The sequence below is a fragment of the Micromys minutus genome, assembly GCF_963924665.1.
Source record: "Micromys minutus genome assembly, chromosome: 8".
NCBI classification, from domain to species: Eukaryota; Metazoa; Chordata; class Mammalia; order Rodentia; family Muridae; genus Micromys; species Micromys minutus.
In genome coordinates, this window is record NC_137977.1 from 40,890,637 (window position 1) to 40,911,693 (window position 21,057).

Sequence of the window (21,057 nt, forward strand, 5' to 3'; positions counted from 1 at the left end):
GGTAATAAGCTCATTCAAAGTTTATAAAACTATGCACCATCAACAAAAGCCTGAATTGCTTCCAAGATGCACAGTGGCTTCCAGACACACAATGAATAGCTGTGTGCAGCAGCCCCACCCCCACCCTCAAGCACAAATGCCAAGCCCCAATTAAGCACCCTGGGGGCCTTCAAAGCAGTTATGCTAAGTTGCAAATACAGCAAGATCCACTTGAAATCCAACAATCCTGTGTGCATTTGCTCCCAAGATAGGGAGCGACTGGGGCAGACTGACCTCATTAAGGGGTAATTAGTGATCCCCAGGACTGGAGGGGCTACCACAGTCTTGCCTATTGTGAGGTTTCAGTATGAAGATGGCAGTGCTCTTTAAACCAGGGGGTGTCCACAATCTAAGAGGCCATGTCTTAAAATTTTAGGGATTTCAATCTGCCCATTTTTCCTTTTGCTACCAGACATTAAGGAAGAAGAAAGGAAGCCATACAAAAGACTTGCCTGCTGCTTTTGTGGAATTTGTACATAGTTTAAATAAAGGGCTTTTGTAAAAAAAAAAAAAAAAAATTATTTGATCCATTTCTATTTCATATATAATAAACTCTAAGAGTTTTGGTAAAAATCATCTAAGTAATTTGTATTCCATATGTAATAAATAATGTAGAATATAACCTGTTTAAATGCAGTGAAATAAACACTTCTCTTGATTGCAGAGACTGAAAATAGTACATAAAAAGGAGGGTACAAAAAAATCAATCAACATGGGTGTTTTATTATTATATGACAACGACCTTGAAAGGACAATGGGTGCCTCCATTTCCAAGGGAAAGCTGTTACTTAGAAACTAACAGAGTGATGTGATCAACATAAGCTCTTTACCATCAATAAAATCCTTCACACCTCTTTAAAGCCCATTTCGTCTGTTTGTATCAATCTGCCAAGATGCTTGAGGACGGAACTTAACTATAAAATGTGCCAATAAATTCTGCTGTTTACATCCTTTAACATTCAGAGTACCACCTCTATACCAATGCTAAGCTGTGGGTCCACTGTTAGGTACTAAAATTATCCGGCGCGGTGTTTGAGAAAGTAGTTTCCAAGGGATGTAATGAAATCATGTTCTTAATGTCCCTTTCAAGGCCAAGATTTTAAACCCTTCCAATATTCACACAGATCGGGTGGATCAACAACTTCACGAAAAGTCCCAGAAGGGGACATAGAGTAGAAGTCGCTGATGTGTAAAAGATTTCTTCCACCAGAGAGCCAATCACTTCTGCATGGGTGCTGGGGACTTAAATCATGAGACTCCATGGATGAGGATCCCAGAGGCCCAAGAGCTTTTGCTCCAGGGATTTAGACACAATTTAGGATATTTGTTAGTGCCTAAAACGTCACTAACACGACCCTATTTTTCAAGCCAGGGCAACCCGACTCCTCTATCTGGGGCTTCAGCTTTTGGCCATGTAATGAAATAATTTTTGAAAGGTAGCAGTATGTCTGGGCCAAATATAGCTGTGCTATATTTAGAAGTAAATGTGTGTTTGTATCTATTAAAACACTCTACAGGACCCCTACTTAGCTTATTTTAGAAATTCTACCTTTTTTTCTTTTTTAAAAAACTTAAACATATGCAATACATTCTGGGAAATCTTGAAAGGTGGCTAGGAAGGGACACCTAACTGAAAGATGTCTCTTGTTTTAATTTAGCCCACCTATGGGAGTGGAGGAGATGCGACCCATGAAAGTCATTCCTAATAGTCCATAACTCTTCCTCTACAAGTAAAACCAAGGGCTAAATAAATAAATAAACAAACAAACAAACAAATACATATTGAAGGGTATTCGTTTGTTTCTAGATGTGTGCGTGTAAGTAAAACAGCAGACATAATGTGGAAATTTCAGTCACATTTTACAACTAATTGGAAGCAGATTAGAATTCTGCCTCAGGGGAACGTTGTCAGACTAGAAGCTGGAGCAAAGGAAGAAAGGGGTGAAGGCGCCCTGAAGAGCTGACAGATTTACTGTGCTCAGGGCCATAAACGGGTCCCTGGCAGCAAGAAGGGTGGGTCCCACCCCTCCCCAAGTCCAGAAGCGAGCAGTGTGCCCCTAGGAACGCAGGCCACGCCCCCAGGGAACTAGACCGGTCTCTGATCCCCATCACACACAAAAAATTAAAGGGCCCTGCACACTGACACACAGGTCAGGGCCCAAGTCCAAGAGGGAGGGTCTTTTTTTACCAGGTGGGGGAGGGGAGAAAAAGGGGAAGCAGCTAGTGAGGGCTGATAGAACCATGAAGTCATGGAAACAGCTGCTGGGTTTCGACTTCGGTGTCTGGCATCTGCTTCGCCATGAAGGGCTGGGGGAAGAATTTGGGCGAGGAATATAAATGGAGACAATTGCCCAAACAGAACTGGATGCATGGAGCTGGGGGTGGAGGGAGACCAATTGCTCCCCTGTGAAATCATGGTGCTGCCTTTGGGCAGCCCCAGCCAGAACACGTGACTTAGCTCGGATAGTACCTTCCAGCCGTTGACAGATCTGAGAATGCTCAGAGCTTCTCCATCGGGTACCGAGCCTTCAGTTTGTCTGGTTGACCTACTGGCTGCCAGTGCTCTGCTCAATTTCCACACGGCTTCACACCGAGTTAAGATGGACTAGCCTCTCTTTCATTCCCTGGGATTTTCCCCCCCTTTTTAAATCACCACTGCTTGCTTTTGAACTAGGTCAAGGGTCAGGTTCTATTTGTGGTAGTCTATTTTTCTCCTTTGCTTCCTAGACTCGGCCCTAATTTCATTTCCATCACAAAAGAACTGGAACCAGGGAACACAGAGCTAAGTGCCATTGTGCTGATCCTGAGCCCAAAAGAAAGCCCAGATTTGATAGCCTTATCCTCGTACAGTGGTGAGCCACATGCAAATAAACAAACAGTTCGCCATGAAGAATGAAAGCCCAAGGTTTCAGTCCTTCCAAGTCAAACATTATTGTTTTTAATATGAGCTATCCATAAAATCGGTGAAGGAGATGACAGGAAATTCAAAAGTAAGCCGGTCTGGCTGAGCACAGTTTGAAAAAGGAAAGGAGGGGGTGGAGAGGAGGAGGGAGAAATGTTCTCCAAATCCCCCTTCTATTTTCAGTGAAGAATGAGCTAAACTGTAAAATCTGCTGAGAAACATAAACAGTGATTTTACACTAGCGGAATTCAGAGGTGCAGTAAGGCTGGTACCTGACCAAAGGGCAGCCCTCCAACATTGGCTGCTAACCTAACAATGAACAACTTGGACATGACCCTTGAACCCTTAGTGACTAATGTGAAGGACACAGAGGTGGAAGGAAAGCTAGCATCCTGAAGGCCAGATGTGCTTTCCAACTAAATCAAGGAGTTTTCTTTAATCAAAGGGGCAAGCAGTAACTTCCAAGTGTGACCAACTGGAACTTTGTCGTCTGTTGCTAATTGAAGCATATAAAAGAGTCCATTTCTTAAAACATATTACACTTTTTTAAAAAAAATTTACTGCCACATGACAAAAACCAGAATCAAGCTCATTGGTAGAAGATCAGTAGAACCGAAGACCAAGCTATTATTCCAAACTGTCAAGGGAAGGCAGTAAAATCGCTACCAGGTCTCCTTAAGTTACCCTTCAATAAAAAGAAGTCATCAGGGGAAATAAGAGGAAAAGAAAACACATCAGAAACCTTAAAGGTCCCTTGGCACCATGCCATCTGCTCTCTGGTTAACATAATAAGGCCATTCTCAACCCTAAATACGTACCTAAGACCGCTATGACTGACACGAAAATATAATCAATACGGTTTTAGTTACCCGTAAACCGTGTCGCCTACATTCATAAGGCATTGTTGGGATATTCCTAAATGTACATTTTCCTTGGGGTTCTAGCAGACACTGAAGAGTTCCAGAAAGCTAAGTGTCTGAGAGTCCTTGGTGAATAACAATCAGACTCAGTCCAGATGACCAGATGGGAAAGAAGAGAGAGAGGCTTTGAAAAAGTCATCAGTGGTGTCTGTTGACCATCCTACCCATTGAGTTCTCCATTAGAGCTAGAACACAGACATTAAATTTTTTCTTAGCTTACCTGGGGATAAAGGACTCCTTCTTAAACATCCGCTAAGATTCCTATAGTTCAAGGCCCCACTAGCCTACCAAGACTCAAGCATTTGAGTCCTGTGGTCACTTATGATCTTTGAGCAGAATCCATAATCTCTTACTACACTCCCAAAGGTGTCTCTAAATCAAATTCAGCAGGCATGTAACATTCAGCTTCCAGAACAAGGTGCCAGACTCATCATCTTAAATTCCCCCAAGCTCTCAAAATAACATTACAAAACAGGCCAACTGCTGGTCAGACAGCTAAGAGTGGTTTTAACAACCTTTCATTCAGTTGCAATGGCTTTGTTACAGTTGCCAAAACCTTTAGCTTGAATTGCGAAGTTGTTACAGAAAGCAGTCACTAGTGAAATTTCAGTGGGGAGACAGAATTGGACCCAGAGGGGGAATGACCTCTCCTCTCTCTCCCTGTCCTTTTCTCTTCCCCCTCTCTTGGTCTCCCTCTCCATCTTCCTCTCCCTCTCTCTCTTCTCTCTCTTCCCCTTCTCTCCCCATTCCCCCGCTCCCCCCTCTCTCCCCCTCTCCCCTTTCTCTCTTCCCCCTCTCTCCTTATATCTATCCCTCTCCCTAAACCTATCCCTTTCTCTGTGGCAGAGCAAAATGCAAATTTAGTGGTGTTTTGATTTACTTTTAAAATACATTTATTTACTTATGGGTATGCTTGCCCTTGGGCATGGGTGTGTCTCCCTGCCACAGGGCACATGAACAGGGTCAAAGGGACAAATTACAAGAGTTGGTTCTCTTTTCTTTAGTGTGGGTCATAAGGAACAAACTTGGGTCCTGAGATTTGGTGACCTGAGGTTTTGAGCCATCTCAAAACCTTGGTTTGTTGTTTTTGTTTGCTTGTGTGTGTGTGTGTGTGTGTGTGTGTGTGTGTGTGTTTGTGTGTGTGTTTTAAAAATAGAGCTCACACCACAGAAAATTATCAATTCAGCATTAATATATGCAATTACATAATTTAGACTCTCAGATCTCTATACAAGACCCCTTCCCACGCTCCAATATGATCTTTACATTACTTACTCTGTGACTACCAAAGGCAGTACTGAAACAAATCCCACCTGTCCCCTAACCCTAGCATATTCAATAACCGAGAATCGGGCATGTATAATTCACTGGTAACAATCCTAGCAAAGAAATGATATTCCACTGGGATGGTGCCACCAAAGGTAGCCCAATGTTCCCTTACTTCTGGCTTCTACATGACAGAAGAGCGCTATACAAGTGACTTAGAAATAAACTGTTTAGTATCCAAACTGCACCCTTGATGTTCAGATGGCTGGCAAGTTGAGAACATGGCAATCAAAACCGTGTTGTGCTACAGTGACTTCTATGACAAACTTCCCAGTGCTTGATATTAGAAAATAGAAGAGTGTGATCCCTCCACCTCCTCTGTACCTCTAGAGTGTGTTCAACGTGGCAATTATCTCCATTCAAGCAGCAGAATTTAAATTGCACTGAAACTCAATTATACCCATGACTTTTTTAAACATACACTTCAAAAGGCAGGTTTCACCACACTCACATCACTGAGCAAAATCTCTTTCCCAACTTATAAAAACGAGATTTTTATTCCCCTCCCATGAGACATCTTCAAATACAAAACTAACTTCTCTGAAGCTTTAGATATACCTTTCTTTCTTTCTTCCTTTCTTTCTTTCTTTCTTTCTTTCTTTCTTTCTTTCTTTCTTTCTTTCTATCTATCTATCTATCTATCTTCCTTCCTTCCTTTCTTTCTTTCTTTCTTTTTGGCCTGTGACTGCAGAAGGAAGGCTGAGCACCAAGGAAAGAAAAAGAGGGTGCCCACCTGATTTTAAAACAAACCATTCAACCTGCCATTTCTCCCAAATGTCATTGTGGAGATCCTCAACTGCCACCACCTTCAAAGCGCAGAACAGACACTTCTTAACAAAAACACTTTACAGTGCTACTCTTAGGTAGTAAATGTATGATTTAAGTGCTTGCAGCTCAACTCGCTTTTCAATTATCAAGGGCCTCTTAGGATGAGCAAGAATGCATTATGTGCTAATGACCACAACCAGGGGTCTCTTCTCCAGTCCTTTGTCAGAACCCAAGCAGATACTCCCCTGCAGCTTCACCATTAACATGTCTGTTTCCTGTCAGCCCACTCAGAGATAATGTCATTTATCTCAGGAAGGCACAAGCTCAGTCATTAGCTTCAATAAAAGACCTCAAACAAAGGCTGGATAATGTTTTACCCAGGGTTCTCACTAAACCCAGAAGACAAGAATGTCTGTCTCCCAGAGCCAAACACTCAAAAGTTTTCCTTAAAGAAGTGTGTTGTTGTTTATCAGGGATTCTAGAAGGTGGCTGGCTCTGCAGGAGAGTATAGTCCGTGTATAGGAAACACTAGTGCCTGCCACTATCATACAAAATTAGTTAAATGAAGAGTGTAGACCAGGGTTCGCCCTGGGGAGCCTTTCCCAGTAGCTTCCAGGAAGAAAATTGGCAGGACCATTTAGATCTTTGAAGAACTGACCCCCTCATTGTGAAGGCTTGTAAAAACAAAATAACCCATAGGAAGTGGCCAATGGCTGAGCTTCTGGAAATCCTCACCCCCCCCCCCCAAAAAAAGGAAAAAAGGGAACTGGTTAAAAGAAATGTGGGAACATGTGTTTTCACCGTGGTGTGTGTATTACTGCAATTTCAACTTTCTATGAAGTACCAGGTGAACTTTCTTTTCTTAAATTAAAAAAAGCACAGACATCATCAAAATTGGGGCAAATCTCAGCCATTCATTCCTTCCCCATGTTCCATGCTGGAAACGAAGAACAGATGGCACTTTCTGTATTGTTTGAATCTGGTTATTGAACACCTCCGTGGCTAGGGAGATTTCTGCTTAACACTCTCAGCATTCATTCAATGCTATAAAAGTGCTGCTTAGGAAAATGTAAGTCTTTATAACACTCTAATTAAAACCATCCTGCACCCAAACAATTTTACTTGAAGAGCATATTCTTAACCTTGTGACATTTGGACACCCACCCTTTCCCTCCCCCCACCCTAGCATTATGGGCTATTTGCCAAGTTATTAAAGTAGCTGAACATTGTCTTTTTAAACTAAATCTGGAACAATTATGCGTACTTTCACAGTTTTTTTTTCCCTCCAACAAACCTGACAGATTTCAAACGTTCAACTCAAAATTCAGTGACTGGTCACACTCCAAGATTCATGTGTTCTCACAAACACCTCTGGACAGACCCTGTCACCCTCCCAGCAAGTCTATCGGACCGGACCGGAAGGAGGATCGGTGCTGACAGGAAGCTGCCTTTAGCTAAATCCATATGTAACTTTCAAACCAGAACACTGTCCAACTACAATGGCCTGTTTTTTCATTAAAGCAAGTGACCTTCCTGCCCTTTTATCCCAACATAGAGCAAATGCACTCCTTGACTCACAAGACACTATATCATGAGAGTGGGGGATGTAGCCACAAAAGTCATTAATCAAAATATGTTCTTAAACTGCTCACACTCACTTAGAGAATGTGTCAGGATTCCCTAGTGACGTGTAAAAAGGCTTCTACAGGAGAATAAAACAAAATGAATGATATCTTGTTATAGACAGGTTCATTATAGACACCATCTTTCAGAAGACAAGACCCAGGGAAATGAAAAGTTTATGATATTACAGAAATCACTCTTCTTGGACTATTGGAATATGTGCAGCATAGAATGCTAAGACACAACTATCTGTCATTTATTTCTGTTTAAGTGTTGGCTGTTTTTAGGACTAGTTGGTTTGTTTGTTTGTTTCCTTGTGTGTTTCTCAGTATTCTGATGATTGAATAATTCCACTGATTGTAACATTACTCAACATAACTGTTCAGACCAGCCCAATGGTTCCTTCTCTGATACATCTAAACTGTAAGGAAATGAAGAGAGATCTGCAAACAGCTTCAATGCAGAACTGCTCTGCTTTGAGAGACTGGAGGAAGGTGGAGAGGCAGGTTCTAACAACCAAAAGCCAACTCATCAAACCTACTTAGGCAGACATGTCACTGGTGGCTTAACCACAAAATGGGCTATAGAAACACAGCTCAAACGTCTTGGAATTATGGTGTGTTTTGATTTTTTTTTCACGTATTAAGGGAGTGGCGAATTTTACAACATACTTGTGGTTTCCACATAAAGGAGCCAGAACACTCATTGATTTAATTAGGTTTCATAAGGTCCAATTTATCATGCTTTACCTGACTCTGTGTAGAGAAGAAACAGAATAAACAGACCAAAAATAGACATTTAAGCATGCTGTGAAAATTAACCAGTGACAGCGAGTCTTGTGAACTTCCTTTAACCTTCCAACCAGAAGAAAAAATAAAAACAGAACCCTCAAAACAAACAAACAAAGAGCAAAAAATGATTGCATCTTTACCCTGAAGGTGCTTACTCTTCAATAATGTTCTTCAAGTATTCTGAACTTAAAACATATAGTTTTTTAAAAAACTTCTTTAAAGATGCCTCAGATGTGAGGCATGTTTTCAAGTATGCCCTACTAAGTTTCTGCTTCCTAAACAGGCATCCTTCTGCCATTGAGAAGGCTTTCTAAAAAGCCTAATTTGATGGAGCCAATAGTTAGTGGAATTAGGCTTCCTTCCCTCAGTGGTATTTATATGCCAGGGAGTTGCTATCTCTGAGAGGCAAGGATTGATGTATCATTAAGTCGTCTGGGGGATGGGGAGGACAGTGCTTAAGGAGCAATGTTTAAGATCCCAAGCCAACAGCACAGCTTGACAAGAGGGGCTAACAGTGAAGGTTCCAGGCCCCTTAAACCATCCTAAAATGATGTCTGGGCCAACTCTGGTGGCTGAGGTTGGTATATAGCTTCCACACTGCAGGGCAATGTTCTCTCTCTCCCCTCCTCCATCCCCCAACCCCAACCCCCACGCCCCAGCATGACTTGTTTGCTCTTCATTTATGGAATTCATATGATGCCATTTGTTCTGCTCTGCCTGAAGATGCATTGCATGAGTGTGAATAATTCAGCCCCTCCATTCTTCAGCCACTTCCCTCGGTGACTGGGAAGCAAGCAAAAGGAACACAAACTGGAGAACCGACACCAAGCACTAATCTCCGTTGCCATGACAGCAGCCTTTGAGATCCTGAAATGTTCCGATCTCCAGCTAAACAAAATTGTTGAATGTGAACATTTGGCTGGGAGATTAAAAGGCTAAGGGGAATGCAAAAGGCCAGAACCTCCCACATTCCCAGCAGCCAGTGGGTCCAATCAAATAGCTCTGACTCCTTAACCACAGCATTGTGAGCGGTGGATTAGGGCAATTCATCCAGATAGTTAAAGCAGATTAGAGCTGCAATTTGAAGACTATTGGCAACAAAAGTAAATGCCCCACTGTACTAAGTGATAAGAAGATTTCAAAATGTCTTTTCGTAGAAATTATGTGAAACCACACATTTAAAGTAAGAAGCAAACCCTGAGATTTTTTTTAAAGTTAATTTAAATTCATCAATGTAAAGGGCTAAGAGGATTTGGATTCAAAAAGTAATCAGTGGCCTTTTGCAAGTTTGACAGTGTTGGTTACACCTTTCTCGGCCGCCATCAATGTTTACAATCAGAACTTTATTCCTGTGTCCATCCCAACTTTAATTCTGAGCACCCATAGTTGAAAATAAAAATAATCAGAGAACTGTGAATTATTTCATGCAGAAGTAATTCCCAGGAGACTTCTTAGCATCATTCCAGTCAGAAAGGGGAAAAAAAATCACATCACATCTCATAATAAGCATAGTTAGAAGGAATTACATTACTACAACCGTTTGATAGGAACACTACATCTGCATGCTACAACTTGTGGAATGAGTGTAAAGATTAATTTCACAGAAACACCACTCTCCTCTCCCAACCAATGTGCCTAGTAGACACATAGCCATCAGTTCCCAGACATTACCCCAAAGCAACTTCATCCCAGACAAGCAAAACCCAGGCCTCCGCGGCTAAGCAAGGTAATACCCGGGCAGGTTTTCCAGCACAGTGTCTAACCAGAGACTTTAAGACAATGACCAAGAAGAGTGTAAGGGTTCAAGTGGCCCAAGTCAAGCATTGTTAAGCCACAGTTGGCTTCACTGCGGCCCCTACGGGCCCCTAGGTCGTATCCTCACATTTCAGGAACACAAGCCAAATGCGCTTTCCAATTCTTACTAATCTTCCAGCTGCCCAGACAAAGCTAAATACCGAAGTGATAACAGTCTCAACAGCTTTAGCTTCAATAGGTCAGAGAGCAAAGGTACGGAGTGTCCTCACAGTCACTAAAACCGGCACAGTTGGGCTGCATAGTTAAAGTCAGTGTTCAATACTCCAAGCCTGGAGTACACCCTCTGACGGAACTATTTGGGGGGAAAAGTCACAGAACGATGAGTGTAAATAACCCTACACACTCTTTCCCACAGAGGTAACTAGAACCCTGTTCCTAAGGACACACTGTTAACAGTAACACAGACGACAATTCTCTTTAGGGAAGAAATCAGGACGAAACTCAAGCTAGTGCCGCAGCAGGTTTTCTGGTCAAAACACACGGACAACTTGCTGACTGCCCAGGAGCTCTCACAAGGCAAAAAAAAAAAAAAAAAAAAAAAAAATCACTTGGGACATCCAGAGAGCCTCCCTCCCATCCATGACCTTTCAAACGCTGACACCACAAGCAGCAGAAGCAAGAGCCAAACACTGCACTCAGGGTAGCATCCATAAAGGATGAACCTCATAGAAATCTCACAGAGAACCCGAAAGCACTAGAAAGTGGAAGACACCCGGAGGCACATCCCACAATCCCAAACAAACGCACAGAGTGGGGCACACAAGAAGGCGACCGTATCCTACCTTCTCCGTTTTCAGTTTCTTAATTCGTCTGTGGCTCTCATCCTCCTCCTCTTCCTTCTTGACCAGCATAGAGTTTCCCATGAGCGTTGGATCCGGAGCAGTTTTGCTAACTTCCCCTGCAGCCCCGACGCTGCCACTCCCAGAGCCCCCACAGTGAAAGGGGCTCGCGCCACTTCCATTGCTCTTGGCCCCAAAGCCATAGAGGTGACCACCGGAGGGGGCCTGCCCTCCGCCGCCATTCTGGTGGCCCTGCAGCAGGTCGTGTTTGTCTTTCCGGGATCTCGCAGCATCCTTATCCCGCTTGGCGCCTCGGCTACTGTGGCTTTTCCTGGCTTCTCTTCCTTGCTTTTCCCACAGGAGCCTGCCCCCGCGGTGGCAGCCGAGGTCCCGGTGCTGGTACCGTTGCTGTTTGGGTTGCCGCCGCCGCCGCCGCTCACACTTTGACCCAGCGCTGAATTCATGCCAGTAGCCTCTCCAGGGCGCCCTTGGACTTCCTGCCTCTTGCCAGTGCTGCTGATCTCGGGGAATTCCATACAAGGCAGCAGAAGGCAGAGATTTATTAGCATCCTTAGAAGTTTTAGCCCTTTTCACTTTTGATTTGCTGGTCTCTTTGTGTGAATTCCCCTGGGGAGCGGAGGGCTGAACAGAAGCAAATTTTAGGCCATCAGCTAAGGCTGAGGTAGCACAGGTCCCATTGGAGGCCGGACCTCCACAATCCTTAGTGGTGTTGGTAGTGGTGTTGGTGGAATTATTCATCTCAAATTTCTGTCTGTCCTTTTCCAAATCAGCGTCCAAATCAATGATTAAATTTCCAACCCCGATTTCCCAATCATCGCCACTGTCATAAGTATCAACTGTATTTGGATCCACACCTTTTCCTGCAGTCGAAACGTTCAGGGACATCCTGAAGATGAGCTCTCGAGATTAAAAATCCGATGAACTTTCCTTGAGAGATGAGGGGACATTCGTTTAGCTCCTCTGGGCTTTTTCTTAAGGAAAAAAATTTTTTTCTTCCAATTTTCCTCTTCTTTTTCCTGCCCCCAAAATGTATCCAGGGATCTCCGTTTACTCCAGGTCCACCTTCTCCTGTGGAGGGTGAAAAAAGTCGAATATGTCTTGTCTGGGTATTACCGGAATAGAAAACCATTAGTACTGGGGAGTTAGTAAGGGGCCCAGGGAAGAATGGAGAGGAGGGGGTTTATTATTGTCTCCACAGTCCAATACCAGGTTTAAGGGAAAACAGCCAGACTTGAAAAGCACCCCCCTGGCAATAAGCATCTTACAGTAGCTAAAACGAAAATCCCTCTAAACAGCAGGGGATAGCCAGTTCTTTAAAAGCATTAAAATATCTCCTAGGGGCTGACTCAAGCTCTTCCAGAAAGGTTTTTGTGGTTTTTTTTTTTTTTTTTTTTTTTTTTTTTTTTTTTTAAGTTGAACATTTTTATTTTTGCTTGGCACATGTGCTATTTCAACCCCAGGAAAAGATCCTGGACATTCATACAAGAAAAACACCCTGTTAAACACCCCTAAACATGCCCTGGGTCTCACAATGTAAAAAGCAAAACAAAACATAAAACAGATAAATAAATGAATAAACCAGGCCCTCAAAGTTCTCTAGGACTAGTATTCAAAATGTCACTAAGTTTTCCTGATTTCTAATTTTAATACTTTTTCTTACAAATTGTCTAGACAATTCAGGTTTTGTTCTCCACAAGAAACAAAAAAACAAAAAACAAAACAAACAAACAAAAAAAAAGAAGTTCCCTCTCCCACACACATACCTACCACTCTCCTTCCCCAACAGCTACACATTCTTTCATGAAATATGCACAGACCTCTTTAAGAGTATTTTGCTCAGTAAAAAAGACAGTGTGAAAGGTTAAATATCTCCCTTTTTGAGAAAAAAAGAAAAATGAGAAAAATCCATTTAAATAATCTTGCCATACCCCTGGGTCACAGAACTGCTCAGTCTCTTAAATATGGTGCTACTAACTGTAGGGAAACTGATTAAGACATACACTTTAAGTGATCTGCGCCAAGGTGGCCTCAGTGACCACAAATGAGTGTGTGTTTGACAAAGAGCAGTTAAAACAGTTTTTAAAGGGATCAGCCCCCTTTTAACAGTTGATTGTCAAGAAAAAATAAATAAATACATAGACACAGAGAGACACGCAGAAAGAGAGAATGCTTACCTTTAAATCCTTTATCATTTTTAATTAGGTAGGCCCGCAAATCATAAAGGCATTTCTCAGTCCACTAGACACACAACCCTGTGCCTCATTTTACTTAAAACACCAAATGATCAAAAAGGAAGAAAGCATGTAACACATCTCAGCCAAAATAATCACTCAGTGACATTATTTCACTTCCCCATCCCCCTTTTGGCAAAAAGCTCTGGAGTCCTTTTCTCCTTAAAAAAAAAATGTGTCACTGTGCATCTGAGAGATGCTTCCCATTCACAATCCAAGCACCGAAGGGTGTTTTTCCTCTTAACAAGCATTCAGAATAATAGGGTGTTGAGAGAGGGAGAGGGGGAGGGGACGGAGGGATGGGGAGAGAGAGAGAGAGAGAGAGAGAGAGAGAGAGAGAGAGAGAGAGAGAGAGAGAGAGAGAGAGAGAGAGAGAGAGAGAGAATTAGAGAAAAAACTTTTCCGAACTTCTCATTCCGCTTTCAGTTGAAGACTTCAGAGTCACCGTGATCAGTAAGTAATGATCTCATGTAGCAAACCTACAGGCGTCCTCTAGTAACGAGACAGAATGTGCTAACATCGGGATAAATTAGTGAAAGGGAAGAAAGAATAAGAAGAAAGGACTGAAAATCTGGGCTGGATTCCGCCTGTTAGTCGGGAAGTGGCATTTTTCCGCTCGTCCTGACATTTGATTTCTCCAACTAACTTAAGGAGGAGGTGAAAGGATGGGGAGGAGGAGGAGAAGGAGGAAGTAAGGGTGGGATGAGGAGCTGGGCTGGAGGAGAAAAAGAAAGGTGTGGAGGAGGAAGGAGCCGACGAAGCAGGGAGGGAGCTGATAAACCAGTTAGAGCAGCTTTCGCCCGGGGCGGGGGGCGGTGGAGCGGGGAAAATAACGGCGTCTAAAAGGGGCTGTCTTGGAAACCTGAAGGATGTGATGTTTTCCTGTTTTATGTTGTTTTTGAGAAAAAAAGAACCGAGTTCTTAGAATAGTCCCCGAGGAGGGGTTAAAATCCTCCGCCCCGCAAGCCGATCTGTCATGTGGTAATTCGATAATTAGAGTCAAAAAGGTTTTTTTTTTTTTTTTTTTAAGGCGACCTTTCTCCAGGACAATTTCTCTTTCTCTACACGCAGCAAACAGTACGTCTCTATTTTTTTTTTTTTTCCTCCTCTCTGCACCTCTCACCCACCCACCCCCTCCTGTGTTTAGTCAGACGGCCTCGGAGCTTGGCTTAGTATTTTTAATTAGCTGGCGTTTGGAAGCTAAAAGCAGTAATGAATTGTTGATGGATTGGAAGTGGAGAGTCGCTTTGCTGGAAATGTCGGGGTTGGGAGAGGGGGATGGGCGCGTTAGCAACACCAACCATCTAAAAGGAGCGGTTTTGTTACAGTGCAAGCCTTTCACATCACGTGAGGATCAAGGGCTCAATTGGTTGTCGTGAGAACAAAAATGGTGACAAGCGTATCAAGAAAATACTGATCTGGTCTTTTAAAAAAAAGGCTGAAGGTTTCTCCCTTCCCCCTGCAACTCCCCTCCCCCCGCACGCCCTACAGTGGGCGAAGCTACAAGTTATGAATGTGAAACATTTCTCAGCCATCTAGGATCTCGGAAGTTCGGAAGGAGGGAAATGTAATGGCCACAAGAGCAAAGCAGATGTTTTAAAGAAACAGCTTATAAACCTTTCCTCAACTGATCTCCAATTTGTCGGCTTTCCCAAGGGGGCCAATGCGGAGGGCGCCTGGGGGGAGGGCAGAGTACCCCGGAGCTGCTGGGATTTTAGGACAACCCCCCCCCCCCCCGTGTATTAAACAAAGAAAAACATTTTGTTAGTTCCCAAACAGGGACTTGTAATAAACACACCATTGTTACTATTGTGGGCTTGTTTGGGTTGGGTGGGGCTCCCCCCCTTAATGATGTTTTTGCCCCCCCTTTTAAGAAGGTGGAAAATGATAGTTACAGTCATTACATGTAATGGATGAATATTCCCTAGTTTACTATTAAATTACTGAGCAGGAGGATGTGACAGGAGAGAAATCAGCTTGTTCTACCCGGGTTCCCATTTGCCTGGCTCGTCTGGGCGGGGGTCAGCACAGCTCCGGTAGAAAAAGAAAGGAGGGGGAAGGTGCGCAAGAGACCTGACACGGAGGACCAGGGTGTGTAACTGAATCACTCTTAGTCTCCTTTGGGTTAGAGCCCAAAAGGTAATTTACTCTAAGTTAGCCCAAGTGCCGAGTCAAGCTTAATTTGTCTAAAGAAGTTACAAAGTCACCCTCCACTGAATAAAATTCACCCTTCTTGGGCTGTTCTAAATGCAAAGCCAAACCCTGTAACTAGTTCCTCATTTCAATGCATAAAACTCGCACATCCCCCTGCATGAATACCCCACTAAAGTGCTATATAGCGACACACCACGCAACCGTACTTACGGTCTGTATGGGAGCGAGTTGACCTTTTCCTTCTAACTGCATTGAGTGTGTTTGGTTGCAGCCGCTTTATTTTGGAAATTATAATTTCTTCAATTTTTTTTTTATTAAAGATGGACCAGCAAATGTCACAGACTGTCCCGTGTATTTTTTTTATAAAAATAAAAAAAACAACAAAAATAAAGAAAAAAAGACACAGAAATACCCCCGGTGCACACACACACACACCAAGCTTGTTCTGGAACAGTGGAATCAGAACTGAAACACAACACACGCACAGGGGGAGTGGAGCCAAAGGAGCTCTCAGCCTGTATACCTGAAAGGGACTTTTCTTTGTTCCCAATGCCCTTTCGCACAGGGCCAATCAGAGAGCAGCTTTTATGAAACTGGGCTCTCTCATTGGCTAGCTGCTTTCTCTTGGCTACTGTAGGGGGTTGAGATATACACACGTATAAAACACACACTGAGCGCTGGTGGGGGTGCGGTGGGGGGTGGCGGTGGAGACAAAGCGTTTTATTTTCCAAGCAGATTGGGGTTGCGGAACCTCCCGCAGGACGAAGGGAGGGGGAAAATGGGGCGCCTGTTTCAATTACTACATCATTCACATAAAACACTTATTTATTAAAACACATCTCAAGCAGGCTGCGAAGAGAGGATATCGGTAAATGCAAGTTTGATTGTGTTATCTTGGGGGAAATAATGTATGTGATCGCTCGGTGGCAGAGGGAAGCCAGCTGAGCCACCGGCACAGAGCGGGGACGCCGCTCGGTGGAAACCCACGCGAGCGGTTTACTGTTGTCCCTTCCATGTCCCAAGGACTCCGCAGCCCAGCTCTGCCGCCTCTCAGCCCTTTCCCACCTCCTTGTCCTTCTTGCAATCCTGCCCCCCACAATCTCCTCTCTCTCTCTCTCTCTATCTCTCTCTCTCTCTCTCTCTCTCTCTCTCTCTCTCTCTCTCTCTCTCTCTCTCTCTCTCTCTCTCTCTCTCTCATTAAATAAGAGAATCAGTGCGGAGCGTCCGGTGGTGGGGGAACAAATTACCCTTTTGTTTCCAGGCTTCTGAGCTGCAAGCCCTGAACTGTGTACCCAAATAACTACTGAACAAACCTACTGAAAGACTCTCCTCAAATTACCAACAAATCCCTCCAGCTGATTTTCTGTGACAGATAGACATAGATGGATGGATAGATAGATGGATAGATAGATAGATAGATAGATAGATAGATAGATAGATAGATAGATAGATAGGCAAACCACCTTAACACCTCAAATGAACCTTATTTTAAAAAATCGATTTTTGTGGAAGATAAAATATACTAGGCATATTAACCCCTTAAACAGCCTCTGTCCACAATTTTTAATTCTCTCGATTCTGCCAGAGTTCTTTTCTCAAATCTTTAACTCATATGGAGGGTCAGGATTCTAAGTTCTCTTAACGCTGTGTCTACAGTCCACAAACATACAGAATGCTCTCACTTTATGGTAAGACAAACACAGCCGAGTTAATAAGACTCATTTTCCAGGACAGGAGGCTAATGTGAAAACAGCCCGTTAACATATTGAAGCTAATGTATTCTTACATATTAAGTCTTTAGAACATGGTTTATTTTTGTGTTGTTATTTTCAATAATTATTTTAGGAGCTGGAATGTGGGGATTTTTATGTCACTTGAGGGTTTTTTTTTTTTTTTTTTTTTTTTTGAGTTCAAGTAAACCAGTTAAAACCCAAAGTTTGAAGGATCGGATATGACTGGAATTTTCAGTTGACAACTGGAGTCTTAGACCTGCCATAGCGTACGCAAATGGGCACACAAGGGTGGATTGCCTCTTGCACAAGAGAGCTATGATGTAAATGTTTGGAGGCGACTTTGTGGATCAATAAAAACATTTATGCCACATGTTATAAGTAATGGCTATTGACTAATGTTTGTGTTTTTAATATATTTAGTCCATTTAAAAAAAAATGCCAATTTGTTCTTTCATTGCCCTAGATGAACTAAAGTACATGCTGCAAAAGCGGCAAACTGCCTGGTCTGACCTTGACTGGAGTAAGACACAGAAAGCCATCTCTAGGAACACTGGGATCACTACCACACCTCCAGACTCACAGTGAAGACCCACAATAACAAATATTATTTGGGGGCAAATGAGATACTTAGTATCCACTCATCTTCCATTCTAGTTTTGATTTCTGGGTAGTACTTTTTACTGTACAGGTTGTACGTGTATGTGTGGCTCCTGGGTAATGGCATAGTACTTGACAAGTCATAACTTTCCTTCGTTTAGAAGTGTGGTTCCCCCAAAGACCAGCTCACCCTTGTGTGCTTCCTGTGTCCCTGTCTCCCTTTCGGGCTGTGGTTACCCCATATGTTACATTCATTTCGAAAAAAAAAAAATATCAACGATTATCTCTTAAAACAAAAACACTTCACAGGGTATTTAAACATATCATCCAGAGGCACTGGGAGAGGGTAAAGCTCTTTCAAAATACCTCCTTACTAAAGAAATCACAGGGTTGAACCAGATCCAAAATGTCACCATGCAGATGTGTAATTGAACCTAACCCTGTCTTCTACAGCCAAACCTAAACCTATAGCCTTTTAAAATAAACACCTTTGGCCAAAGAAGGCCAACTTGAGTACTGATTTAATTCAAATTATTTTGGCAAATCTAAGCATTTTTCTTTTCATTTTATCATCCCCACAGGCCTTTTATTCCCCACCCCTATCTCTCCCACCTCCCAAATTCTTCCAGGCAACTTTTGAATAGACTACTATTGTTAAACAGGCTTTGCATGTGTTTGTTTTGCTTGACATGGGGTGAAGGAAAATCCAGAGGCATGTGAGTACTCTCAGATAATGAAAGACTGAAAGATAATTAGCTACCAGCTTTGACAAATGGACTTACTTTTGTACCTCACAAAGTTGGAAAGTTTGGTTCTGTTTACAGAACTAAAACTTTTTTATCTTGATTTATTTTTTTAAGTTTAATCTCTTTGAGAATTTCATACTTGGGTATCTAATTTCCACCCCTCTGTCTCTTCCCCTTCAATTCTTTCTGTGACCTCTATTCCCTTTTTTAAATTCATGACCTCTTATTATTATGCAGATTTCTTATCAAAGTAGTGTACCAGGGTGTGTAGTTGTCTTCCTAAAGATATCCACTTCATTTACTTGATTACACCAGTATACTCTTTCAACGTGTACTTTGTAATTTTACGTTTCATCAGGTGTCTACTCAGAGACATGAGAGACAGAGGGCATGTCTGGGAACAAGGAGCAGTGTTTGGAGTTGAGGGGTGGGGGAAACATGAGGTTAGTGTAAAGGAGGTAATTAGAGACTGTCATCCTACCAGCATTAGCCACCATCACTCATCCTACCAGCATTAGCCACCATCACTCCTCCATGGATCCTTCAAAGCAGTTCAGCACTACACATAACACATCATTAGCAAGTAGAAGAGCTGTCCTGCCATCCTGACAAGAGAGTTGGCTTGCTTGCTTTCTTTTCTTTTCTTTCTTCCTTCCTTCCTTCCTTTCTTTCTTTCTTTCTTTCTTTCTTTTTTCTTTCTTTTTTTCTTTCTTTCTTTCTTTCTTTCTTCCTTCCTTCCTTCCTTCCTTCCTTCCTTCCTTCCTTCCTTTCTTTCCTTTCTTTCTTTTGTTCCTTCCTTCCTTTCTTCCTCTTTCTTTCTTTCTTTCTTTCTTTTTTCTTTCTATTTGTTGGTTTTTTTTTTTTTCCTGGAAAAAACTCAAGAGTAGGTTAACAGCTTCCGACAGCAATGCAGATTGTCTTTGTGATTCTTTCTTCTGATTGGGGTTGTATTATTAAGGGCCAGAAATCAAAATCAGTTTTATACCCCTCCCCCCTTTTTTATTTTCTACAAGTACTTTACGAGGCAGCATGGGCTAGCTAGAAGCTTGATGTCCTCTGCTTTCCCAGTGGTAGGATTATAGGATGTGTCCTTGTGGCCAGCAGACATCTTTCCTGAGTTTTTATTTATTTGGAAGCAAGTCGAAGCTTTTTAAAAAATCTACACATACCACACATGGGAGTTCTTGGGAGCTCTCAAGATCAAGAGAAAAACTGGAAGAGAAAAACCTAAAACACAGATAATATGAGCTTAATTTGCATGAAAGGGACTTAAGTTAGATGTAATTATAAATGTATTAGTTACCCAACAAAACTATAGGGAAAGAGTCTTTAAACACTGGTCCTCTCCTGCTCCCTTCTAGAGAATAGGAAGATGATTAATGAAACCAGCACAGAGACATTAGGTCTTTACTCTTTTCACCTACAGATAATTGCTCCTAGTTGCAGAAGAGCTTCTGAAAAGAGGGAAAAGAAAGAAAAGAAAGAAAAAGAAAAACAAAACAAAAACCTGCTACCCTATCATACCCTGCATACTAAGTCTGACTCAAGTTTCCACTGAGCACTTAGCAATATCTTTCTCTGGATAATTGTCATCAAATAGAGCCAAGGACTGTTCTTTTGGCCAAACATTTGATAGTTTACATAATTCTGAAGTAACCTTAGACCAAAATAAAGTCCCAAGGGGAAAAAAGATCTTGAACACAAAACTATTTCAAGTCCTTGTTAGAAAGAAGTAAAGGCAGAAAGACCTATTGATTACCCCTGGCAAAAAAAAAAAAAAAAAAAAAAAAAAACACATTTCTGATAGACACCCACAAATATAACTATTCTTCCACATCTTCTAATATTGCCACATTAGCTTTTCAGATGGCTTTTATGTCCTGCTAATACCTTTTAACCTAAAGTCTCACCAGTTGACTCACAAAGACAGGGCAAATCGTGTAGTCCTGACAGCTCTTTGTTAACTAGGGTAGTTTAAACAACAGTATAAGGAAAATAAATAACATGATTTAATATTACAGTGAATTTTAATAGTAAAAATATAAAAATTTGTTCCATGGTGGAGTGTTTGTGTCGCCTGCTCAATGGTATTGGTTCAATACCAAGACAGAAAGAGAAAGATGAGGTGTCTTCTCCCTGTATGTTCAAATCGCTCTTGTTTTCTTGTGCAGTTCCAGTTTTTTAATGGAGAAGAAAAGGCGGCTGCAGCCTGTCCCTGCTCTGCTTCACTTTGAGAAAACCTAACAAAACAGCACTTTCTCTCTCTCTCTTTTTCCTTTTGAAAAAACACTTGTATCGTTTTTGTGTTGAGAGAACAGCAGTGTAGGTAGGTCAGCCTTAAGTGTCTCAAATCATACCTCAGCCTGGCCCTAGGCACTGTCAGGGTGGTATTGGCTATGTCTGCCTGGGTGCCCTGGTAGGGTCTGGGATCGGCTAGGAAGCTTAGGCAATTTACATCACATGCAATGAAGCCATTTCTAGGAAAGGAGTTCTCTTTTATGCCTCTGAAGACCGGTACATAAAGAAGATCAAAACACAAGCTGCCGTTTTTTAGAACTACTTATTGGAGATTGCTGTTGCTGGTTTTATTACAATATGTATTTTACAGATTT

At 42.3% G+C, this 21,057-nt stretch overlaps 1 protein-coding gene and 1 long non-coding RNA gene across 2 annotated transcripts in view; one reads left to right on the forward strand and one right to left on the reverse strand.

The window, feature by feature from the left end:
- ZNF608 (zinc finger protein 608) overlaps positions 1-11,869 on the reverse strand; it is a gene marked incomplete at both ends in the record, with an annotated part of 100,134 nt that extends 88,265 nt beyond the window's left edge. The window contains 3 exon segments of the mRNA XM_080919945.1: positions 10,967-11,286; positions 11,289-11,490; positions 11,492-11,869. Of these exon segments, the coding sequence (XP_080776071.1) occupies positions 10,967-11,286; positions 11,289-11,490; positions 11,492-11,869 (900 nt within the window).
- A 1,725-nt stretch (positions 11,870-13,594) lies between these two features.
- On the forward strand, positions 13,595-15,003 carry LOC308423480. The gene is made up of 3 exons (XR_013975107.1): positions 13,595-13,668; positions 14,246-14,292; positions 14,544-15,003. It is a non-coding gene; the product is annotated as an uncharacterized lncRNA (long non-coding RNA).
- The last annotated feature ends 6,054 nt before the right edge of the window (positions 15,004-21,057 follow it).